General features: G+C 37.4%; 1 protein-coding gene across 1 annotated transcript in view; it reads left to right on the top strand.

Annotated features, from left to right (window-relative positions):
• Adamts19 (ADAM metallopeptidase with thrombospondin type 1 motif 19) overlaps positions 1-27,314 on the top strand; it is a 201,261-nt gene that overhangs the window by 77,148 nt on the left and 96,799 nt on the right. Inside the window, exons 8-9 of the mRNA XM_059246204.1 lie at positions 14,625-14,730; positions 25,199-25,339. Coding sequence (XP_059102187.1) covers positions 14,625-14,730; positions 25,199-25,339 — 247 coding nt within the window. The remainder of the gene's footprint in view (positions 1-14,624; positions 14,731-25,198; positions 25,340-27,314) is intronic.

Raw genomic sequence — 27,314 nt, forward strand, 5'->3', positions numbered from 1 at the left:
GAGATGCACTTTCCACACACATTCACACATACCCAGCTCTATAAATGGCAGCAGATCAATGGCTCACCATGTTCAAACAAGTGCTGGGACTCAACCACTGAGGTGGCATCTATATGAGTTGTCTCAGCTCTTTAAGAACAGGACTTCAGATGCCAGGCTCAAGCCAGTTTAGCATGTGAAGTTGCTTTGGTTGAGACTGCAAGCTGTCTCATGTTTCACTGAGCCTTGAATGGTTCCTACATGTATCAGCAGGTATGATGGAGGAATAATCCAACTCTAATCACTACAATCACAAATGAAAGCAGGCCTACAATTAATATAGCATTCTCCACTGAAGAATGGAGAGAAGGGAGATATCTTTCTCCCAAGGGACACTTAAACCATTGAGTCTAAACTCTAGAACACATTTTAATGTTTAGGTTCATTGAAGTGGGAGCCAATGTAAATCTCTATTATTTAAGCCAGTTTAAGTCTTGTTTCTGTTATTTCAAGATGTGGGGAAAGAAATCTATCCTGATCCTCATGTATTCTGTCAGAAAACAGAAGAGTATGGGACAACATTAGTAATTTCTATTCTACAATCAGGACAATAGATGATGTTTCTCTTCGATTTGTTAGGAAGTATAACACAGTTATTGTGTAGTGTGTCTGTATCCAGCCATCAGTCTGCACCTCACAAATACATAGTACCATGTCAATCAGACATCTACACAATTGTATGCATGGCTGTTGGAGGACATGCTATGTCACAGCAAGGCGATTTTCTCTTACTTTATAGTGATTGCATGTAGATTTATCTTGCTTTTTCCATTTTGATGAGAAGGGTGTTTCTAGGTTTGATTTGTTTTAAATAGACATATATAAGGTCCATCTTGTAAATGATTTGTTAGGCATTGATGTTTTGTCAATTTTCTTATGAGGTTACAATCTCTAGTCAAGCAAAGAAATTTCAGGTTCAAATTACTGAAACATTATTTATATACATTTTATTTAAATCTCCCAATACAATATGAAGGGTTGTAGTTCTGTCAGATGCTTTTCCTAAAACGTGATCCTTCTTTCATGATTTATTTATAATTGATTTGGGTTCAGCCTGTTAGATATTAGATGTTGTAACAAGGGTGTTCAGAAAGAGAAAGGAATGGCTTGAAGGTTCATTAGTTTAGAAAATGAGTGACTGAGTGATGCCCTGCACATCACATTTCTCCCTACACTTTCTGATATAGCGTGGGGTGATTGACAGTGGTTAAAGGCTTCTGGTCTACATTAGGGATTTGTGTGCTGTGAGGAGGAGGATAACGACGTTTAAAACCGATGGAGAACTTGTGGCGTGCATTGCAATTGCAGCAATGCTTTCGGGGATATATCATTTAATCCCTTTAAAACCTGAGCTCTCCAGCTTCTCATCATTGTATTGTTTCACAGATGAAGAAGGCTCTGAAATAGAACAGATGGATCATGGATTTTTAAGCCAGACATCAGGTTTTAAATTAGGCCTAGGCTGTTTATTACTTTCTGAACATGGCACAGTTTTTTTTTTTTTTTAATGCCCCACAAACCTGAATTCCCCTCTGGGTTAACACAAGCTGACACTTGCAAAGCGGCTGCTTCAGACAGTCACTCAGTACCTGGCCAGGTCTGTCACATCAGGTATTAGTCTCTATCACTGTGGGTCTATGGGAGGGATTGTGGTCTCAGTCCCGGATGTGAGCCATTATTATACCATAGTGCATTTATGTAATGGAGAAAAATAGATGTGCACATCCGATTCTTATGCCTGTTACCTGGGGGTGGGAGCTTCTGTCCCCGAATTAGTGAGTATGATGTGAGGGGCTTTTTTTTGTTTGTTTGTTTGAGAAAGGCCCTCACCAGGTAGCCCCTGCTGGTTGGGAACTCACAAGAAGTGAGTGTCAGTAGGAAAAAACAAATGACAGAGAAGTTAATGCACTGCCTGATTTTGTTTAGAGCTCTTAACCTATCATTGCTTTTCATCATTAATAAAAATGCTAACTGTATTTACCCTGCATGTATCTCTTGACTGGATGCTAAGGAACCTGCTAAAAGGGTGTTTTAGAAGGCCAGGGTTCTATTGATTGTCTTTGAGAAATACTACCCTGAATATGAAATTATTGATGATCTGTGAGAAGGCTTAGTGTCTGTGTGAGTGTGTGTGTGTGTGTGTGTGTGTGTGTGTGTGTGTGTTCATGTGTGTGCATATGAGTGTGCATGTGACTGTTGAAGGATTTTACACGATGAAAGATTGGAGAGGCGATACTTAGCTCTGGTAGGGGAAAATACCAGCCACCCTGAGTTCCAGCTCCGCAGTGTCCAGGCCCTCTCTGCACACCATTGTTAAGACAAGGTGCTTTGGTATTCAGACACTGCAATATTTTTTTAAACAGATTGTTCTTTGACGGTCTTTGATCGGGTTAGAATGATGTAGTTTATTTTCTCTGTGCTTCTGAATATTCTGGCTTTTGTTATTAAAATGGCCTAAAGGCCGCCTCTGGAGCAACTGCTAGAGAGAAACACACCTAGACACGAAACTTATTTAAATAACTGATTTATGCTGACAGTTTGCATGTAAGAATTCACAGACATTTCCCTTTCCAGACACTAGTACATTCTCCAAACCACATTTCTGTAGAAGGAACAATTTTTACATGGTGAGAGGAAGAGATTAAGCCTCATTTTAAAGCTTATTTTTCATTGAACAGCATTTTCTCCCATATCATGGCTCCAAAAGCAGAGAGAAGTACATAGACTTTAAAGACTTAAAAGATACTGCTGAGCTCAACTGAGGTCAATTCTTTATTTAATGCCTTTTACATTCAATATTTTATTTAATACTCATACTTGTATAGAATATGTTTGGATCCAATCCACCTCACCATTCCTTCCCTTCCATTCCCCCCTTTTCTCTTTTCATCATCGTTTACTCCATAATTCATATGCTCCCTCTCTTTTTTAAAATTCTCACTGAATTTGTTAATGCTGCTTATAGGTTCATGGGTGTACAAACATCTACTGGAACATGTGCAGCCTCTCAGAGCCTACATCCTTGAAAACAAAAAGTAACCATCTTCCTTCCAAGAGGCATTAACTACTACTAGATCCCCAACTAAGGGCTTCATGACCCTCCCTCCTGAATCCATGCTGAGATTTGTTATTATACAAGCATTGTGTATGCTGCCATAACTAATGTGAGTTTGTGTGTGCAACTGTTGTGTCTGGTAAATGCTACTTTGCTAGGGTCAACACTCTCTCTGGCTCTTACATTCCACTCTCTAGTCCACAGGGATCCCTGAGCCTTCTGGAGAGGATGTGATATAGATGTTCATTTAAACCTGTGGACTCCCCAGTCTTCCTCTCTGCATGTTGGCCTGTATTTTGTCTCTGAATTAATTGCTACCAACTGTTTAAAATAAGCTTCTCTGACAAGGGTGGAGAGAAGCACTAATCTAGTAGTGTAAGATAGGAACTTAGGGGGCAATTTATTACTATGTCCATTTGAGAGAATAACAATACTAGGTCCTGCTGGGCTGTGACCTAGACAGCCATAGATTGTTGGACTAGTTAAGGGTATGGGGCATACAAGCTTTCAATCCAATCAGAAAGTGATTGGTTACTCCTATAACATTTTTTGTGGGGAGCACTGTCCCTTCCCCATCATAGGTCATTTAAACCCCCTTTACCTATTTTTGTGTATATATTTTGGGGAACTTCCTCAGTAGGTGGTTTCACACTGTGTTTTCAAAGGTCTTTAGTGTTTTTCTTTCCTATACTCCTTTCTCTATCCTGCCTTCCCATTCCTCATTAAATTGATCTCTTCCTGTTTCATTGTTTCTCTTTCTACCTTATATGTATAATTCAACTTAAACATAGATATCTAAAGATTCAAAATTAGCATCCACGTATGAGAAAGAGCATGAGGAGCATTTGTCTTTCTGGGTCTGGTTACCTCTCTCAGAATTATTATTTACAGTTCTATCCTTTTAACTGTTGTGAGTTTCATTATTTTTTGTTGCTGATTAATATCTGTTGTGTATATGCACCACATTTTTTTTATCCATTCATCCACTGATGGATAACTAAGTTGTCTCTATTTCTTAGCTTTTGTAAATAGAGCAGGGAAACTATAGAGTACTCTAGCTTATTGACATAGGAATGGACTTTCTGAATAAGAACCTTAGCAGGAAAAGCATTGAAACCAACTGACAAATGGGACCTCATGAAAATAAAATACTATATAGAATATATATAGTATATATAAATATATATAGTATATATAAATATATATCTATATAACCTAAAGACCAAGATATAGCTCAAAAACCTAAAGACCAAGAAAACAAAAAACCCAATTAAAAATGGGACACAGAACAAAACAGAGTTCTCAAAAGATGAGTGGTTCTCAAATACAAGTGGCTGAGAAATATACTTTTAATGGTTCAGCTTCCTTAGCTATCAGGAAAAAGCAAATCAGAACTACTATAAGGCCTCATCTTATTCTTGTCAGAATGGCTAAGACAGAAAGACAAATAACCAAAAAACTGACAACAAATGCTGGCATGGAGGTGGGGGAAGGAGAACACTCATTCACTGTTGGTGGGATTGCAAACTGGTCCATTAACTATCAAAATCAGTGTGAAGATTCCTGTAAAAGCTAGAAATAGATGTATCATGTGACCCAGCTATGGCATTCTTGGGCAAATTGCCAAATACTCTACATTCTACTACAGAGATACCTGCTCATCCTTGCTTATTCCTGTTATATTTTAAAGTCTATAGTGAAAAAAATTCATTAGTTTATAGATTCACAAAAGTTTAAACTTGCTATGTTTATAATTGCCAAATCCTCAATACAATTGAAATGCTCTTCAGTAGGTAAAAAGGATAAGCAATCTATGGAAAGTCCATTATAAAAAATGTCATCTAGCAATGGAAAAGAAGGAGCTGTTGATCTGCCTAACTCCTTGGAAGGACCTCAAAACAAATTGAATGAAACAAAGCCTTCAAAAAGGTTCAGAGGATATGAGTATATATATAGGATGATCTTTTAGGACAAACATGGTAATGCATAGGAGAGATCAAATTCTGCATTTCACAGTAGAAGCAAGGCTGACTTTGTCTTCCTTAGTTCTTAGCTGCTGTTGGATATCTTCTTAGGTGCTGTCCAGAACATAAGTCACATATTTCATATGCCTATTTTTGGCAAGACATGTTGTAGAGTTATCTGTGGACTCATGATTCTAAAGAATAAGAACAAAGCTTGTAGTCCTTTATTTACTTCTCAAAACCTTACAGTTCAAAATTGATATTAAGTATAAATTTTGTTTGTACTAGAAACTGCTTAAATGCAGCTTAAACACTGGAGACTGAAACATATTTAAACATCTTTCTTCTCGAAACAAAACCATATTAATTAGGAAATATCCAAATACTTCCATATGGTTTATTACAGTTATTCTTATGAATGTTGAGGAGTGGCAACTTTGTGTGTAGCATGAGTTACCCGAAGTCATCCACAGAAGTGACTTTTGCTAAGTATCTCTTACAAGACAGCATTGTCTCTTTGAACTTTTCAAGAATTTACTGTAGTAAAAGATAGTTAATTGTTTTTTACAAATAAAGGCAGGCCTATTTAATATTTAAAGTCACCATGTTTCTGGCAGGATCACATGTGCTTGTAATTCAGTGTCTAAATCAGTTAGCACTCCTGCTCTGCTGGGGACTTATTGCTAATGTGAAGACTGTTTTAGAGAGAACCAACTTTCCCAAAGCACACCCTAACTTGAAATTGGGAGCCAGTCATTTTTTATTTGACACAAGAGCACTAATCATTAATTTTAGACATGTTCTTAAAAATGGCCTTATTAAGGTATAACTGGTATCCAAAATCTACATCTATTTAAAGTGTATAGTTTGATCAGTTTAGACACGAATGTCCATTCCTAAAATCTTATTTTTTGTTGCTCTGCCTACTTTATACTCCAGTAAACAGATCATGAACAAACCAGTATTAAAGTCCATTTAGAATTTTAAAATACTGAACACTTTTGGGGAGGAACCCCATAAAACTAAAATTGTACCTGAATCTACACTTGGAGTCACTTATCCTTAAGTGTATACTTAACTTGATGAATTATACCAAAATATTACATTAAGCTGGTCAGTGGTGGCACACACCTTTAATCCCAGCATTCTGGAGGCAGAAGCAGGTGGAACTCTATGAGGTTGAGGCTAGCCTGGTCTACAGAGGGAGTTCCAGGACAGTCAGAGCTCCACAGAGAAAGCCTGTCTTGAAAAACCAAATCAAACCAAAAACAAAACAAAACAAAAACCCAAAAAACCAAAAACTCAAACCACTATATTAAGCTTATATTTATAATAGTATAATCTCTAATCTCTCTAATAATAAATATAACATTATATTTATAATCATATTTAACAAATGTTTGTAGTTATATTTGTTTCAAAATTATAGTAGTATTTAGATTTCTCGAGTCTCTAAACACAATTTCCGTTACTTAAATAGATGCTAATTATATTGAGAACAAAGCAACTTATTAAGAAAAATTATTAAAAGTAAGCATGTTGATGGGAGAATAATAAGCCAAACCATTTGAAAGTTTGAGTGTTTTTACTAAGAAAGTAATTTCTACAGTTTTGGTAGCCTGGTGTTTGTCGCTGTTCAATACCTTCGGGATATGATTATGTTATAATATTATAAGCGTGTATTAGCCAAAATTCCTGATTTATATGCAATCAGAACACAAATGTTTTCCATCTGTATGCTTAGCATTACTTCACACAAATTAATTCTGGCTAATCTTAACTTTCATAAGAGTCCGGTTGTTCATCTCTAAGGCAGTGAAATCTTCAAAACCAGTTCATTTCTTTTGTTTGCAAGTAAAATCATGTAGGAAGCCTGAGAACTCTGACTTTAGTTACCAAGAGGAAATACTCATTTCCAGCCAGGTTTGTGGAGACTTAACACTAAGTTTCTGTCATTGAATTGCTTGTGTAAGTCACCATACGTAGCTTTTTCAGTGTGCCACAACACTGTATTTTCTGGTTCAGTAGAAGGTGGATTAAGAGTTTCAGGTTTTATATTTTGTGAGTGGGTTATAAAGGATAAATCAGAACAAGCATAGACAGTAGGATCTAGTTCCATTTAAACTTTAAGCATTTGAAAGTTTAATCTTCCAAAGTCAAGTGATCTGTTCTGATAGTCTCAAGAGGCGTGAGAAGCTCACATGAAGGAGAATAATGTAGAATGTAACAGAAAGGACACACAATTACCTTCTCATTGCCTTATTGAGGAGGACTGTTGTCCTCAAGACCAGAGGAAAAGGTGGCTGGGACTGTGTTCTCTGCTCTGTATTTTAAATGTTAAAATCTTAAACATTAATGCCTTCAACCATTGTCTTCGCACTATTCTTGGTCTGTTTTCTGTAGCTATAACACAAATGGCAGAGACTGGGTAATGGTTCTGGGGATCAGAGATTCTGACTTCTAGTAGGGCCTTCTCTCTGGGTCATAATGTGGTGGACAGCAAGTGAGCATGGAGGACACCAGGGAGATCAGGCTGAACATGCTTCCATCAGGACCTAGTCACACACTAACCAACTCACTTTCACACTAACAGTATTAGCCATTCATGAATGGTGAGTCCTGTGACCTAAGAGCCTCTTAAAGGTCCCACTTCTTATTGCCACCAGGATAGTCACTGAAGTTCAACAGGAATCTTGGAAAGGGTCATGTTTGCAATGCCATACAGAAATGTCTGTTTCTTCCTGCACTCCCCTGTCTCGGTCTAAAATTATTTAAATTGTTATCTATAAACTTTGGGGTTAATCATATTATTTCATGTACTTTTTATAACTATACAATATATATTATGCTAGTATAGTATAGCTGCCTATAATAAACATTTGTGTATATACTTGAACAACTTTCATCACCTATCAGTACAAATTCTTAGTCTTAAAAGGAATTTATTATACTAATATTTTTTATATGGAATATCATAAAGTCATCTGTTTATCAAATTAGATAAAAAGATGTATTTTAAATTTGGTGGTCATTTGAAGATGGGTCTTGTGTTTTTTTTTTTTTAAACATAATTCTTTATTGATTCTTTAGAAATTTCACATTATGCATCCTAATCCTGCTTACCTTTCAGTCCCTTCATATCTCTCACCTATTCCTCCATTTTTCCAACCCCTCATCATTCATCCTAGTGGTATTAGGAGCGGAGGTGTGTCACGCAGTACACCCCTTTTGTCCAATCAGCCCCACCTGCAAAATGTTCATTGCAATGAGTCATTGGTCTGGTTCCAGTCTTCTGGTTCACCATCATCATTGGGCTTGGCCATCATTGAAATGCCTCTCAGGTATCCTCTTGTTGCCCTGAGTCATGGAGATTCTGCAGCTATCATTCTCCAAGACCGGTCCCTTTGTGTACTCCAGCAGGTCAAAAATGGGGCAGCTTTTAGGCTGGGCCAACCCAAGGCCCAGGATGTGGGTCTGGGTAGTAGTTGAGCTGGTCAGTCCAGGCCATTGGGATTACCCACTTAGATGAGGGGCAGAGCCAGCTCTCCTAGGTCCATGCCATTGGAGCCAGCTCTTTTATCTCTATGGTGTGGGGTGGGGCCATTTCTCCTGAGTGCTGGGGTCAGCTCTCCCATTGGGGGTGGTGGTGCCAGCTCTCCTGCTAGAGTGTCCAGTGAGAGGCAGGGCTAGCTATCCCAAGGCCAGTGAGGGACAAGCCTAACTCAGCATTGCCCTTGGATTTCAATCACATGGTTCCTATGACGCCCCCTACCCCCATGGCAACACAAGCTATGGACATCAGGCAGACCGTGGCTGCTGCTGGGCCATTGACCCAGACACGGCCCAAGGCAGCAGCCTGGGCCCAGTCCCATGTGGCTGAACAGACCACTTGGATTAGCCTGATCCCTGTGGTAGTGAGGTTCTTCAACACCAATATGACTGCAGGTGGGGGCACAGACCCCTGGCATCCACATTGCCTTTGATGGTATCAGGAACCACGGACATTAACATAGACCTTGGCTGCTGCAGGGCCACTTACCCAGACATGGTGCTCAGTGGCATCCCTGGACCAGATAGCACATGGCCCCAGTGGCAGCACAGCCCTTGGATACCAACATGGCCACAGGATGTGGACTAGGGGTCATGTATATATATTTTTTATCATTATGTTCAAATATCTTTTGTTTTATCATCCTATTTTTCTAGGTTTTGTGTTTCTGGCTCAGTGGACCATTTCTTTGCTTGGTTTTAATTTTATCTTGAAGCTATATTTGGTAGATTTCATTTTCCCTCTTTGTGCTTGCTGAGATGATTAAGTCATATTTGCTGGACTGAGTAAACATTTTCAGGACCCATTATATTATATACAGTATGTTTTTTTACATTATATTACATTTTATATTATATTCATAGCTTCACACTTACATTCACAGTAACTTGGGATTTGAGTTCTCTACCAGAGTCTTTTCTAGCATTCTCAGTTTTGTTGAATCCAAGCGACTTGGCTGATGTTCAATAATGGCAAGATTTTAAAGTGATTTTCATATATGTTTAAAAACAATAAACAGCATCAATTCCAATTTTTCTAATTTGATTGTGGATCTCAGGTCCTCATCCATAAAAATCTGCACCCCCATCCATATTGAAGCCATGCCTAATAATAAATCCTCCCACTTGATGTTACACAGTGTAGTTTGAAAGAAAATGACCCCCAAAGAGAACGGCACTAGTGGGAGATGTGGCCTTGTTGGAGTAGGTGTGGTCTTGTTGATGGAAGTGTGGTACTATGGAGGTGGGCTTTGAGGTCTCAGATACGCTCAAGCCACTTTCAGTGAGAGGGACCATTTCCTATTGCATATGAGTCAAGATGTAGGACTCTCAGCTCCTTCTCCAGCACCTCCTCTGCCTTCCTGTCACCACGTCACACCATGATGATAATGGACTAAACCTCTGAAAATATAAGCCACCCTAATTTTATGTTTTTTCGTTTATAATAGTTGCCATAGCCATGATGTCTCTTCCCAGCAATAGAAACCCTCAATAAGACACACAGGTTGTAACAACTTTTGATCATCACCAAGAGTCTTCAAGTTCGAAATTATGAGAACTTTTTCTTGTACTTGAGAATTCCCTTTTAAGCTTTGTTAAACATTCAACTTTTTTTTTTCACTAGAGGAGTTCCAGACAAGTACCATGTTAAAATAGAAACAATACTTTAACATCTACATACTGTTCCACCTTGTTTTAACAAGGGAGTTACTACACTTTTTTATTATGTTCTTTTTATGTTGGAAGTCATTTTTCCTTAGTACTTATAGAAACTGCACTGTTGATGATACTGTAAATTGCTTTAAGAGAATCTGAAATTGCTGCCTAGCAGGGGATAGGGGAGTGGGGGGTGGGGGGCAGCCTCTAGCAGCACAGGGCTCAAAGGGAAATCCACAGAGCCAGCACTTACTAGCCTTTTCTATCTGAGGGTGTTAGGGAAAAAGACACTCACACTCTCTTGATGGTTTCCTTCTTTATCCCCTATTCTTCATACTGTATTCTTACTTCTACAGCTTATTTACTACAACAAAATCTTTCAGGCAATATGAAAATTACAATGTGGTTACCTTCTATTTTTCAAGTGAGTGATTATAATGAATACAGGTAAAATGTTTTTTTTTTCATGTCCCTTACATGATTAAAAACAAAGTCACCCCAATAACCCACATACATTTACATCTAAGTAATTTGTTACAGATTAACACAACCTGAGCAAGCAGAAAGTGTTTTTTTCTCAGCCAACTCATTTGATGGCAGGCTGCACACTTCCGTTACAAAGAATCAATCACTTTTTTATCTTGAAAGGTAATCTTATAAAGAATCTTAAAGGAATCACAAACATAAACTTTTATACATAAAAACCATCAGTCACTTGTACTTTAAATCTTTAGGTTGCATACCCACTCATCAATAGTTTCTTATATCAGGAGATTGAGGGCAGGAATAGATACAAGGAAATAATCATCACCTTTGATCATTAAGCAATCCTAGCGAGAAAGTACATCAGCTAGTAACAGTTGGGCTACTTTGTATTTTTTTACCTCAGCTATGTCTCCTTGTGAAATTTAGATTGTTTTCTTTTTTTTTTTTTAATCAAAAAGCCTTTATCAAAGCATCCGATCTAACCTGAAATTATTTTAAAGGTTTGTTTCAGATAATAATGCACACCAAAAGTTGTGATTGCATCTTTCAGCATTAAAATTAAAGGAATTTGAGCCAGCCTAGGTCTTGGGACTCAACTGTTTTTCTTAATCATTAACTTGAGCTAATGTACTTCCTTAGGTGAAACTCATAAGCCCTAGCTGGGCAACATTTTCTTGCATTTATTTTTATTCGTCAAAGCTAACATTATTCTTATTAGACAGTACAACTTAGGGAGGAATCATCTTCATAGTGATCCACAGGTAAAAATGCCCAGTAGAACGGGATGTTTCCATGATATATATACACTACACATTAAAGGTAGTGGGGACCTCTTCACATCCATTCACACCATGCCAGATTCCAGAGAAAGATAGCAGCAGCAAACATGTAAAGGCACGGCAGAAGAAAAAGACATTCTGGAGTCTGTGGTCCCATGGCCTTGTCTATCTGAGATTCACCCATCAGGGCGTTTCCTCCTGGTGGACTGACACCTTGAACTTCAATTGCCACCTGCTGCTTCTCTGAGACAGCTACCGACATCTTATGATGACATTGATATCACATTCATAACTTGTATAATTGTGCTTTTACATCCCTAGAATGCTGCCTGGATTTGTTTGTTTGTTTGTTTGGTAAGTAACCTAGCACTAAGCCAATTAGTAGGACAGATTACTTTTTATAATAATGTTAAAGGTTGATGAAATCATGTGCATGGATTTTCAGTATCTGGGCACTATTATCCTACTCTCTCGGGCTTTTTTTTTTTATCTAGTGTGAGACATATATTTTCATTCTTCAAGGTTATCTTTTTACTTAATACTTGAAGGATACCACAATTTATTAATCTTGGCTTCAGGGAATTTCACTTATTGAATCCTTTTAAGCACAGTCCATATTCAGGACATTTGAAATCAATTGTTGTAGAGATAGGCTGCCAGAACACACATTTCTAGAACCATCTACTCTCATGAGCATCTCTCTGCCCTCCCCATGTTCACTTGTTTGCCCTGGTGATATCTGCCCTTTCCTGATGTTTTCTACTTCTCACCTCCTTGGTGATACCAGCAGCTGGCTTCCTTCTTATGCCTGCCTGTTGGTTTTTCTCCTCTTTAGTGAATCCTTTTTTTTTTTTAATTTTCCTATTTCTGATATCTTACGTACTTGTACATATCTTAGTGTCCCTATTTTAAAATGGGTGTTTGTGTGACTCACATTTCTAAAAGTATACTCAACATATCTGGATTCTCATGCTCATTACAGATAACAATTTTGACTACAATAAACTTCAAGAAATATATCTCTCATGGGTAAATAACATATAGACACAAGCTATGGGGTAAATAACTTACCTAAAGCTCTCCTGAAACCTTGTGCTAGGAAAGCCAGGACGTCAAATTCAAGGTGGTCCAGCTGGTCATAAAAGCAATAATTCTGGAGGAGGAACACTTAGTTCTATTTGTGTTTATCTCTCTGGTCAGATACGAGCTCTAATTTCATCCAGAGTCTTTGGTAAATGCATCTTACAACACTTCAGAAGTCTCCCATGGACTTCCTTAGGAATATCTTAGCATAGTTACCTTTTTTTTCCCAGAAGATTCTCCTGCATCCTGGTACATAACTTACTTTGTTTAGATGGGAAACAAGAAGGCTATTTTTGTTTGCTTTACATTTCAAGGATTCTGTACATTAACGGTGCTTTGAAATGGGTCTGTATTGCATCTATCTTTAATAACAACTGTGATAAATCCTTCCTCTCCTAACCCCCAGACCTCATTATAATAGGGAACATATGGGCTCTTGAAGAGAACACAGAAGTGTGGCCTTTGAAACAAAGTAATACAATTCCTTTAAATAGTAACAAGCATTCTCTGCAACGTTCAAGGCAAAGGCACACCCTTGATCTGCCAAATTAGGGTCAATGAATTTCAAACTTACCAAGTGCTAGTTGACCTTTCTGACTTTACACATCAGTAGAGTAGGAGCAGAAGGTCATTTTCAATTGTTAAACCACAGCTGAGTCTATGAGAAGTTGCAAGGATTAATCAAATTTATAAAGGGAGGGTATGAGCAGGTGAGCACCAGTGCCTGCAGAGTCCAATACAGGGTGTCTTCTCTGTGAGCAGGAGCTACCGCTACCTTCTCAGTCCTCTGCAAGAGCAATGAATACTGCTAACCACTGAGCTATCTCTACAACCCCACCTTTCTTTATGGATGAATCCATTTTTCCCACTACTGTATCCTGTTCTTCACATCTTCAGGCTCCTCGTCTTGCTTCTTTGCTCACACAGAGTCCTACCCATCTTTCCATTCTTTCACCCTCAGTTTACAGCCAAAACATGTTCTGTATTCTTTCTCCACAACTGATCAACAGAACAAAAGCCCAAATGAATCCTGAGTGCATCAGTTACTAGGTCGCCTGTCCCTCAGCTGGACATATTAGTGCTGCTCCAGTACATGCTGTCCAACTTCAACTGAATCCATTTTTTTGTACTCTCACTTATATTAGGTGGCCCTCCCTGCTTCTTAATTAACTCGCTTGCATATTTCTTCAATGGATTTTTTTTCAGCCTTTTGTTCTCTTTCAGAGACACTGCCTCTCATTTGTCCAGGACCCACCCCTGCATCAGACAGCAATGCCTCCTTATCCTTCAGTGTGCAAGAATTTCAGAAAGCTGTTCCCTTAAGATAACAAGCTGCATCCACTTTAAAAAAAATATCCCCCAGCAATTATCACACAACTGAGTTATTCCATTTAAAGCTAGGATGGAAAATAAGGAGCTCAGTGTGAACACAGATCTCAATATGACATTTGAAATCTTGGGCAGTTTGTGAAGGCTAGAAAAATACCAAACATAAAGAGGAGCATGGGAAGAAGGCTCAGTTAAGTTCTGTTTGTGAATACATGAAGATCTGAGTTCGGATCCCATGCACACATGTAAAAAGCTAGGAGAGGCAGTGTGCATTTGTAACGTCCATGCTGACTAAGGATATGGAAATACATAGATCCTTGGAGCTCATTAACCATGCAGCCTAGCTCAACCAATGAGCCTCAGGTTTGGTGAGAGATTCTAACTCAAAAAATGAAGGTAGGAGGCAATGGAAAAAGACATCTGACATTATCCTCTGTGCACTATACTCAGGTGCACATGCATACGCATGCCCACATCTGTGCCACATACAGACAAAAAAATAAGGAGTATAAACAAATAACAATTCTAATATTTGAGGAAAATATGATGTTCTAAGAATACAGGACACGAAATATAAAAGTGATTAAAGTGACTAGATTTTCTCTGTTCTTATCCATGTGACGTGTTGATTTTTTTTTTTCAGTTTAAAATTGACATGTGATTAATAATGTTGATGTCTTTTAGGTATAGCTTACTTGAATGGAATGTGTAGTGAAGAGAGAAAGTGTATTATTGCTGAAGACAATGGCCTGAACCTTGCATTTACAATTGCTCATGAAATGGGTCACAAGTAAGTAAAAGTCATCACCACATTGTATATTCGGCACATAGATTAATAATGTGAGTTATTGGAATCCATGTATGTCTTTGATTATTTTCTTTGGAGTCCACATTCTTTAAAACTTTGGAGAACTCAGTGTAAGAAGTAGAGGGAAATAATGCAGAGCAGATTTTGCCATCTGTAACCATTCCTAACACTTTGAATGAAACCCCATTTTGCTGTTTCAGTCTTCATCAAGACAGGGCATCAAAACAGTGCACATTTCCAAATAAATATTGCGATACCTGTGAAACTACAAAGCAACGTGTGTTTTCAACAACATTCAACAAAAATCACACCAGACAAGTGGAAATATTTCAGAATAACAGAGTCTTTCTGGGGCTATCAGCATGGACTAATTAATCTGCATGGTTTAGGCAAACAATGAAAGGAGACATGTCATTAACATGCAGTTAGCACGAACTTGATCCTGGGCATTATTTGTCACATCTGAGCACCTTCCACAGACTGGCTCATTTAGTGCATTACACAGGAGGATGAGTACAGCCATAGTTCTTTTTTCTTTTCTATTTTATTGCAAATAGATTTTTTCCCATACAATAAATTCTGATGATGGTTTCCCTTCCCCCAACTCCTCCACATCTCCCCTCTCATTCAAATTCATTCCTTTTCTTTCTCATTAAAAAGCTAACATGGGTCTAAATAATAATAAAATTAAAAAACAGTAAAATAAAAAAGATAAGATAAAACAAAAATGAACAAAATGATACACGACAAGCAAGAACAGAAGAAAAAGAGCCACAGAAAAAGTGCAAGGAGCACGTATAGACGTGGAGACACGTGTTCATAACCACAGAAATCCCTTGGAAACCAAACACCAGAAACCATAATATATACACACAAAACCTAGAAGGAAAATTTTCAAAAAGCCATTGATAAAGCATCATGAGATGAAGAACCCACAAACATGCCATTCCGTTTATTTTGTGTTGGCCATGGGCTGCTGGGCACCGGGCCTGAAAGCTGTAATTCTACCAGTGTCATTAATTCCAATGACCATTAATAAACAGCACTTCCACATTTTTAAGTACTCAGAGGAGTAATCTTGTGACTGAGTGCTGTTGCACTCCCATATTATAGCAAAAAAAGTCATCAAAAATTTTATTTACCCCCTCAAAGTTATAAAAATGCCATTTATTGGAGTAGGGACTTGATCATAAGCCATTGAATTTGAGTCATATTCTTCTCGACTTCTACATTAAGTTAGCTGTTATCGTTGGACCTAAGGTTTCCTTCAGTCAATTGGGCATAGTAATTTTGTGTTTGGGTTAAAATTACATAAAAATCTCTTCGTGTGTTTTCAGAAAGTTTATTGTAGTAGACATGGCATAGATTGGCACCAGACTGAATTGTGAATGTAAGCTTTGAAGTTTGCTGCTCACGTTAGCAGTAGAAATGTGGTCAAGTCTTACCAAGAAAAAATAATCTTTAAGAAAGCCTTGTTCATCAATAGATTTTTATCTTTACTTCAGTGTCTGATGTTGTTATTATTTACTAATCTGTTAGCAAATTAATGAATCAAAAACTATAGTTTAAGCAGATAGAGTTGTAATAGAACAAGACAGAGCCATAAAGCAGAATGAAAGGGTGTTGTGGATTAAGAGAAACAAGCCCCACTAAGAAAAGATGATTATTACATTTTCTCTCATATGTGATTCAAAATCATGTACTGCATGTTTTATGAGATGAAGTCATAAGAGAGACAGAGGGAGGAGTTTGGCAGGAAGAAAAGAGTAGAGTAAGGTTAGGAGAGGGTTGGCGATGAATATGGTCAGATCACATGATATACTGGAAGGAAACTGTCTTTATGAAACCAACTACTATGTACATTGAATATATGCCAAACTTTTTGAATAAACAAGGAAATTAAGACTCAGGAAACTGTCATCTCTTAAGATTTTTAAAGCAGGACCTTTACCTGACATAATAACTGATGATAGTGGCAGATAAAATGTCAACCTCTAGGAATCTATTGGTCCTAAAAAGATTCAAAATTAGTTTTTTAGACTTAATAGACCTTATTGTGCTGAAATTCGTGATGAGTACAGGTCAATTTACTGTTACTGTGTTGTGTTGCCTAGAATTTTCTACAGCAAGTGTGTCATGTGTCTCCCTCTGCTGCTTATACCTTGTCCAATGTCCCACCTTCCTCAACTGAATGAGTAAAAGGGACAGGTTTTTAGAGACATGCAGTCCTTCACTCACAGTTTCACAGTTAGAAGAAACTTTGTATTTTTGCTTCTCTTCTCTTTGTAGAATGGTTACTACTACAATTCTCTATCTGCTGATAAAGCAGTAGATATCCACTTGGTAAGAAATGGACTAGTTCAAAGAAAAAAAAATTAAATGGCATTTATTTAAATGGCAGCTTTAAACACATTCTAGGCAGCAATAGTGTACAGATGTTCATCAGTGCTCACCCGAAATAAAAGGTAGTTTTCATTATGTCTAACATACTCTGTATTTTAAGGACACAGATGTTAAAGGTCACTAGAAATATGGGCCTGAAGATCCTATATTTATTGAACAGTCCCTTTGTAGATAATGAAAGGTTAAAATCTGAGTTGAAACAGAAGTGAAGATTTGCATAGGAAAGCATTTTACCAGAGAGTAATGACACATGTTAGGCTAGAATTAACTGTTCCAGGCAAAGTTAAATTGAAGTCAGTTGACAGATGCTTTGAATAATGGTATAAAGAGTAGGTTTTAGCTAGTGTATCATTAGTTCTCAGAACTTTGAGTAAATGAGAATCATCCAGAAAATGCACTAAAGTGAAGTTCCTTAACCCCTATCCATCCATGTTTTCTTTCAGTTGATGTTAGTAAGGCCAGGGAATATATAGTCTAACAGATCTCATGCCCTGTCACTCTGTTGCAAGCCCTCCATTCATCATGTTTTCAGGATCACTTCTTGTTGAGAAAAATGAAAGGATTTTTACATGGGAGGCTGGGGACTTGATGGTGCACAGGTGGCATAGGATCAGCCCTTGTCATTGTTGATGGCACTAGTGGCAGCAGAGAGGAGACGGGAAGGAAATGTTTAAGATAAAAACCTCAGGACCTGTCCTAAGGAAGCAAGAATTCCCCAGCCCCTGTTGGTAGCAAACTTAGTGATGGTATAGCTTGGTCTCGATCATACCTCTGATGCCATCTTCTACAATACCAGGGTGTAGTTTGAGCTTCTCAAGTGTGAGTTACACTGGTAGGGCAGGCTTATGAAATGTGTGTGTGTGTGTCTGTCTGTCTGTCTGTCTGTCTCTCTCTCTCTCTTCCTTTTTTATCTGTTTTTTTCTTTTAATTTTTATTTTTTTACTTTTGGACTGGAGATACAACCCATACCTGCAGACATGCCTGGCAAACATTTTAGCACACATCTAATTTGTTGCCTTGTCTTACACATATTTTAGAAATGCTAATGGAAATACTTGTTTCATGGATGTTTTTGCAAATTAAAATGAGCTAAGTGATTAAAAACTAAAAATAAAAGATTTAAAACTATCTCTTACAATTCCTAATAACTATTTTTCCATGAGGACACAGTGGTGCAATTACGTCAAATCAGATATATTCATGCATTGAATGGAATCAAGTACCATTTTTATGGAAACCAATTTACTTCCAGTTAGACATGACAATCACTTATTTCTTCTTTTTTTAATTTTAAGCATAATATACAGCTTCTAGAGAAAATATTATATCATGAAACATATTAACACTCATAAGAAGATCCCCTTTTAAATTTTTTTTTTGAGAATTTCATACATGAAAATTGTAATTGCCTTATTTCCTCCCTTCCCCCTCCAATTCTTTCCATGGCCCTTTCTCAAGATCATGACCTGTTCTTTAATTATTACTGTTGTGCTGAGTCTATTTAGTGCTACTTATGTGTATGTGTTTAAGCTGACCGTTTGGGATTGGATGATCTGGGGGTTCATCTTTGAAGGGAACTGTCTTTCTCTCAGCAGTCATTGAATTTCTGTAACTGTTCACCTAGGGATGGGCTGTGTGAGATTTCTCCATCTAAATTGCCATTTCAACTGATGCTCTTATGAGGATCTTGTTCAGGCATTGTTGAGGTATTGTTGGCATTTCATGGGTGCAGTTTCCTTGTCAAGTCTAGAAGACATTATCTCACAGCAGGTCTTCTGGTCCTTGGCTCTCAACAATCTTCCCACCTCTCTTCCATGCTGTTCCCTGAGCCTTTGGTCTAGGGGATATACCTATACCTAAGATATATCAGGTGTAGATATACCAGTTGAGTCTAAACACCATAAAGTCACTTCTCTGTATTTTGACATTGAGTATGTCTGAATGGACACACTCTGCTGCAAGAGCTTTTATGACAAGGCATGAGAGCTGCATATCTCTGTGTTTCTAAGTGCTGAGAATACTCTTAGGAATTTTGTTGGTTTAGAAAAAAAATGGTAGCAAGTTCTTCTCTAGAGTCTGTGACCTCTCCTGAAAGGGGTAGTTGGTTAAGTTTCCAGAACCCGGCATGAATTCTCTCCTATTTAGTGTGCCTTAAGTTCAGTTACACAACTGTTTGTTACTGCTAAGATATAAGTGCCACTATTACACTCTTGTGGATACCTTACCATGCTGGTCATGTTGTGGTTATCAGGCCTTACAGCTGAGTATGATTCTTGGTTGCTTTTTTTCCCTCTTGACAACTTGCAATAACACCTTCTAATAATGAGAGTTATTCTGTGTGAAGGAGTGGTCCAGGTCAGTTTCTGCTCTGTCCCTTCAAGTATATGGTGTCTTCTGCAACAGGGTCTATCTTCAAGATCTGGGAGGCAACCAAGTACAATTTGCAGAGCAGAAACTGACCTGGAAGTCTATTATTTTGGAGTCTACTGGATTCCCCTGACCAGCAACTGGAAGGGAGGTTTCCGTGCCTCAAACCGGGTATGCTGTAATCTGTGGCTTTGTGGGAATTCATTATTACACTATATGGCTTAACTCCATTTAATATTTATATAAATAATATAATATATAATATCAATAACAATAATATCTAATAATATATCATTATATATAATAGTATTTTAGGAAGATTAAAAATAATATATTTTCCTATTGCTTTTTAAAACATCTTCAGGGCTATTTTGTCTCTCCCTCCTCCCTCCACCTCTGTGTTAGAGAAAAACTCTTCTCTTTTTAAAATATTACTGTTTACAAATCAAATCCTTTCCAAATTACTCCCAAAATGGGAGTGAGTGCATGTGTTATCCAACTCTTCCAACATCAGAAGGGACCATCTTCAAGATCCAGACCAGTCTCCAGCTTTCCGCAGGATATCACAAAAACTTCCTGGCAGGGACTTTTAAACAAGTTGAGAAGTTTTATAAGATAAAAATATTTTTTCAGTTGACTTGACAACCATGTACAATGTTAGCAGAGAGTTCATTTGCCCAAGGCTTTTTGTCAAAATGAATTTAAACTGAGATTATTAAAATGTAGTTCAGTTGCACAGCATGAGGAGAGGTGTTACTAATGTCTTACTTTGAAACAGTTTTCCATGCAGGGTACACTATGTAGTTACAGAGATGTGTATATATGGAGAGATGTGTTTCTTCTAAAACAGGGGAGGCAGAAAAAAAATACCCCCAGAGCACAAATCATCTGCTAAAATGGAGTTTGGTACAGCAAGGGAAACTCTGGAGTGGGGTGGTGCAGAAGTCTGTCTGGTTGAACACTGGACTAAGAGGATATGCACCTAAGTCACATGTCCCGCCTTGACCTCAGAGCTTCCTCATCTGTAAGATGGAAGCTATTCTAATGGGAACACTATGGGGCTATTATGAAGGTTAAATGATATCATTGCAAGTGACTAATATGCTGATGGGCACAGATAAAGATTAACAATTGTTTTATTTCAAAGCTGTAGAGTCAAGACTTAGCAATGTTTCCTGATGACTCCAGATGTGCTTCAAAATAGCCATATCCCAATTTTTTTGATAATCTGTTCTGATGTGAATCATACAGGAAATGTTAATGATCAATAAATAATGATTCCATCATCAGCTCTTTCCACGGCTAAAGCTAAGTTCTAATGTGATTATCAGATTCCCGGAGGGAAAACGGTCATCAGAATAAAAGGCTGCCCTCTTCCTCAACTGGAAAATCACACCACTCCTTTGGAAATGGACAAATTGTTAAGTCTTGGAAGTTAAATCTCCCAAATGGATACATTACTTAAGAAGTTTTATTGTTGTGTTTGTAAAATGCCAATATTTGTGCATGACTCTAGAGACTGCTTCAGCAGGATGGAAGAACTGATTGTATTCCACATGATCAGTCAGTGGCTGTTAACTAAAGCGGTGCCCAGTGAGCATGCTATAGTCAGCATTCACCAGGGAGATGAGGCAGTGATACTTCCAGGGACTGCATCAGAAGCAAGCAGTTAGAGGTGCTGTCAGGCATCCTGACTGTTCTGTGAGATTGTACCAACTTTACACGTGCTTGTTTTATTTAAAAATGTCTTTATAAATATATTTTGATCATGTTTCCCCTTCACACAACTCCTCTCAGGTCCTCTCCACCTCTCTACCCACCCAAATTGTTTAAATTTAATAACTAAGCATAGTAATTTTTGCTCTGATAATTTTTTTTTTGATGAGCCTTAAGCCCACACTTTCAACAAATAAAGCAAACACAGCACATCACCTGGATCTCTGTGTATGTTTTGTCGAAAGAGACTAATGCAATAAAACTTGGCTTATTTACTACCTCAGTATAAAGCAGCCTCTATGGGGTCACTTTATAAACAATTTTCAACAGCTCTATACAGTCTTTACAACAAGGAGTAGGTAGGAGAGTGTCTTTAATTTTCACAGGTACTTTGTTGCTATTTTTCAATTTGCTCTTTTCTTATAAATGGGGTAAGATAGAGAAAAGTCCTACTAACGTCCATATCTTCAGTCTTTCTCTGTCAGCAGAGCTGTTTCCTATACATCCTATACAATGTCTTACTTTTTCTTATGGTCATTAAACTTTGAAAGCATTTTCTCTTCCTATATTTTATGTCAGCCATGCCATTAATATGTGTTGATACAGACCTGATTCAAAGACATTCATTGAAAAATGGATACATTATTCACTAGTGAGTGATTTCCAGTTCTGCAAGTGAGCAGTTATATTTGATAGTACATTTTTTATTTTTTATTTTATTTTATTTATTTATTTATTTATTTATTTATTTATTTATTTATTTATTTTTTGGTTTTTCGAGACAGGGATTCTCTGTGTAGTTTTGCACCTCTCCTGGAACTCACTTGGTAGCCCAGGCTGGCCTCGAACTCATAGAGATCTGCCTGGCTCTGCCTCCTGAGTGCTGGGATTAAAGGCGTGCGCCACCACCGCCCGGCCATTTTTTATTTTTTAATCAGTATTATCATACCTAAAGTAATCGTACCTAAGTAATGCAGTTTGTATTCTTGCAGATTTTTTACTTCCACATTCGCTTCTTTCAAAACTATTATCGTAATAAATTTTATTCAAATATTTAATTATATGTTGTATATTTTTATTTTGGTTTTAGAACAAGGCTACATATAATCACCCAGAACAACTTTGATGAAAATTCTAACTTGTATTTTAAACTACAATATAAATATTCTTGGAAATTTTCATTTACAAAATTTATTTTGTATTGAGAACAAAGCCAGATGAAATAGAGTATTGCACCATCATGCCATTGTTGGAAACTTTGCATATATTAAACAAACCTTTATTGTCTGCTTTTTCAATATTAGCCTTTATTCATGAGTGATTACATTCAAATCCTGAGTTTGAGAATTTGTTGGACATTATAAGAATTGTGTTCTTAAGGAGAAGAGATTCTATTTGAGCTGTGTAGAACGTGAGTTCTAGATGCCAGACACTTATGTATCCTGAAAGGTCCTTGTGCTCAAGAATTTTGAAAATAGCTACAATTAAAAAAAAAAAAAAGCTGGGCAGTGGTGGCTCACGCCTTTAATTCCAGCACTCGAGAGGCAGAGCAAGGCAGATCTCTGTGAGTTTGAGGCCAGCCTGGTCTACAGAGTGAGATCCAGGACAGACACCAAAAACTACATAAGAAACCCTGTCTCGAAAAACAAACAAACAAACAAAATGTATAATACAACTTAGAGAATTTTGAACATTAGTCTTCACAAAATCCTATGGTAAGATAAGGTAATATACAAATAGACAAGGTAGAGGCTAGTAAAAGTCTTTTAGCAATAATCTGCAGATGCTTTGAATATTAAGTTCATTCTGTGTGGGTAAAAAAAGCCTGGAGAAAGACAACTCGGAGGTGAAGGGTAAGGGATGGACTGCACAATGCCCAGTGTGTGATGGCTGATTGCAACCTTGTACACCACCTGCCATCTCCTTTATTCCTTCCAACTGTAGACAAATCTTCAATAGCTAAATATGTAATTATTCATAAAACATAGGGTTATTTACAAGGTGTTAAATTTTATGTTCATTTTGACAGGGATTTTTATGTTCACTGTGGTTTGCTTATTCAGTAATTTCTCAATGTAGAAACTGCTTTTCCATCTCATATTTTAGGAGTAAGATCTGTGGGGCATGCAATTATTATGGACACTACCTGTCCCCATGTTCTTAGGGGTCAGACCTGTGGGGCACATAGTTATTATGGACACTACCTGTTCCCATATTCTAAAGGGAAAAACCTGCGGAGTACATAGTTACTCTGGACACTCTTGTCTACATATTATTAGGGAGAGGCCTGAGGATCAATAATTACTTTAAATGTTGACTGTCCATCCCCATGTTCTTAGAGGGAAGGCCTGTGGAGTATATGTTGCTGTGGAAGGTCTCTATCCCCATGTTCATGGGGATATGAACTGTGGAACACATACTGTGGAAGTTCACTGTCCTCATGTTCTTAGAAGTGAGTCCTATGGATCACATAGTTACTATGGAAGCTCTCAGTTCCCAAGCTATAGTGGAGAGTCTTGTGAATAATTAGTTATTGCTGTTACTGTTTTCTTTCTTTCTTTCTTTCTTTCTTTCTTTCTTTCTTTCTTTCTTTCTTTCTTTCTTTCTTCTTCCTTCCTTCCTTCCTTCCTTCTTTCCTTCCTTCCTTCCTTTCTTCCTCCTCCTCTTCCTCTTCTTCTTTTGTTGTTTTGGTGTTGGCTTGTTTATTTTGAGACAAGGTTCTCATAAAAAGTATTTAGTGTCATGTTTACAATAAAAATATTTTATTTTAAGACAGAAAAGATGAAAGGGCCTCATATGGTATGTATATTGAGCATAGGAAGTGCTAAATAATAGTGAATTACAAGAAAGTAAGAAACATAGTTGAGAAATTTCAAGGTTTTTTAATAAATGAAATGGCAAAAGATGAAGGGCCTATGTCTCCATTGGGTCATCTGGAAATTGCTGTAGTAGGAGATTAGAAGGCAGATTCATGCTAAAGTCAGCTTTTATTATAGGTCCATTTCATAGAGGTAAAGTAGAAGTAAATGGAGGGAGAATGTCAGTAAAACCTACTGGGCTAAGACCCAGGAAGTCTGTCACACTAATTGTCTCCATTGTCTAGTGAAAGTGTTTTGTAATCTCTGTTTGGTGGCAATAGGAACGGAAAAGAGATAACAGTTCAGAGAGATATTGTGGGATTACATTGGACAAGAGTTTTCTCCAACCACAGTGATTGTGTGTTTGGGAGTAGGAGGACCAAGTGTTGGTGTGACGATAATTTGGAATTCAGTACCTAGCTAAACCATAACAAACCACCAGATGAAAAAGAAGACAGGTCTAAGTAAAAGTTTTAAAGATGAAAAACTGCGGTTACGTTCTGTTGAAGATGGTTCTAAAGTTTGTATTTGGAGATGAGCCAAATTTTCAGAGTAGGATCTCCACTTAAATCAACAGATTTATGATTCAATAGAAAAGATAATGATGGCCAAGACATTTTTCAAGAGATATTTTTATTATTTGAGGTGTGTGGGAGAACATGGAATTGTGAAGCAGATGAAGAAAACATTCCAAGAAGTTAGTAGTTCAGTTTGATTTTGTTTCGCTAAGAGGTACTTCATGTTTTAAAAGAACAAATTACTTAAGACAAAGATAAGAATCCAATGAGGTTGAATGAAAATTTGCTACTTTTTATTCATATAAACAATGCAAAAAATATATACAGCTCAGTTTCTTATATGTATCTAAGCATGCATCTTAAATATATATTTGGGAAAATGTTCTTAATCAAATTACATCATTTATTTTAAACGTGGATAAAATTTAAAAAATAAATGTAACTTCAAATCCAATCTTATTTTTGAACTTCTTCCAAACAAAATTTCCCATTGGATGTTTTGACTGGAATACCACTGTAGTAATAAAAGGTATAAAAATACCACTTGTTTAATATGGATATTTTTCTTTCAATTATATTCTAAATCAGCATGGGCATCAATCATGACAACGACAGCCCGTCATGTGCCGATGGTCTTCATATCATGTCTGGTGAATGGATCAAAGGACAAAATCTTGGTGATGTTTCATGGTCCAGGTGTAGCAAGGAAGACTTGGAAAGATTTCTCAGGTACTAGTGTCATTAATTACTTTTTCATTGTGAATATTTGTGAGTTCCTGCTGACTGCCAACCAGTGAAGTTGATGTGACAAAGTGGAAAGGCCACCACACAGTAGAAACAGAGAGTTTGATTCTGCCTGGCTCTTTCATCGACTCAGTAGATGAACTAGAACACATAGTTTAACTTACCTGTTTTTCAGTTCTCATATTTCTCAGATTAAATGATGGGCAAGATGATTTGAAAGGTCGAAAATTGCTATGATGGTGGAAATCTGTCACCAAATGTAGTTGCCTCTTCAGTGTTAGAAGTGACAAGTTCATTGAGTATCACACAACACACCTGTTAGCACTGGGAATTCCTTAAACATGTGGTGCTCCACCTTCCTAATGCTGCTACCCTTTAATATAGTTCCTCACGTTGTTGTGACCTCCCAACCCTAAAATTATTTTATTGCTACTTCACAACTGTAATTTTGCTACTGTCATGAATCATAATGTAATTATCTGATATACAGGATACCTGATATGTGACCTCCAATGGTGTCATGATCCAGAGGTTGAGAACCATTGCCTTAAATAAACCTTCACTTTTCATTTATGGTACTTCTAGGTTGTAAATACTTTTTTTAATAAGAAGCAGTTCTAGCCTCTGTAGAGGCTATAGGACACCTTAAGTCTTTTACAACTCTTATCGAGAGTAACAGTTAGCTTCTATCTAGCCAGAAACAGAAAAGAAAAATACTGCTACTGTTCTTGTTTTTGTCTTAAAGTGCTTGTACTTTTTCTATGCCTTTGACAAAGGACCAGCTAAAAAGACTAGGAGGCATTTGAAGGAGTAAGAGAGATGTTTAAGCTCTCCATAAATCTAAAAGAGGAATCCATGATTGCCTATCTAGTTAAATCATCACAAAGACGAAATTTATTCATTTGTCCATATTCTTTAATTAAGTGGACCTATTTTATCTGTTAGATATTAAGATATGGTAAAACATGTTTATTTGGATCTGCCCATATGTGCAGGGATGTGTGGTCATCCCCTGGGTCATGAGCAATGTACTGCTACATCCCCAAAGGAGAGTAGCTTTCCTTCCCTCATGAACATCAGCTGTCAGTAGTTCCTCTGATAGTAGGTCTTCTGGGGCTCCTCTCCTATCCATACTGGAATTATGACTGTCTTGATCCTGTGGACCTTACCCAGATAACCCCTGCAGTTTCGAGTTGATGCATACAGCACTCATATCATGACCAAACTCAACACTTCACAGCTCTGACTCACACTGATTACTGACTCTTACCTCGTTTTCCATGAAGCTGCCCAAAGGTTGGATTATGTGATGTCGATATGGTGATAGACACCTATCCACAGCTGAGTAATCAGAATTTCTTAAATTTGGCACTTGGACTCTGCTTCAACTACTCTAGGAGAATTAGGGGAATTTGGAAGAAGGTAGTGGTGGATGGATATAAACAATATACATTGTATAAAAGTATAAAACTTTCAAAGAATAAAATCCTTATTTAAAATATATAATGTTTTCTGTATACCTGTATTTCTATTCTAAAATTTGTTCAGTGGAGTCTGTACCTGCTCTTTGTCATGACAGCTCAGGATGTCATTCAGAGCATTAATAACTTGAAAACACCATCAGCAATTGCATTAGTATGAGTATGCTGCAGTATACCCTATTGAGCTTGTTCTGGAAGAACTTGCAAGATTTGTATTGCTGTCTTCACACGTCAGGATTATGATCAAATTAAATGTCATATCAAAAATGGGAGCTGTATAACAATATCAAGTACAGGCATAGCCTGACTGCTAATATTCATTAGAAAATGATTTCTTTAAATCCCCAAATAGGACTGATATGATGCTTTGGGCAAGTTACTCTCAGAGGATGAGCTTATATTTCTTACAAATACATAAAATCATGTAACATCAGAGCAGATTTAGACGAGCTGAACTGATTCCTCTGGACAGTGTTTAT

The sequence above is a fragment of the Peromyscus eremicus genome, chromosome 19, assembly GCF_949786415.1.
Source record: "Peromyscus eremicus chromosome 19, PerEre_H2_v1, whole genome shotgun sequence".
In the NCBI taxonomy this organism is placed as follows: Eukaryota; Metazoa; Chordata; class Mammalia; order Rodentia; family Cricetidae; genus Peromyscus; species Peromyscus eremicus.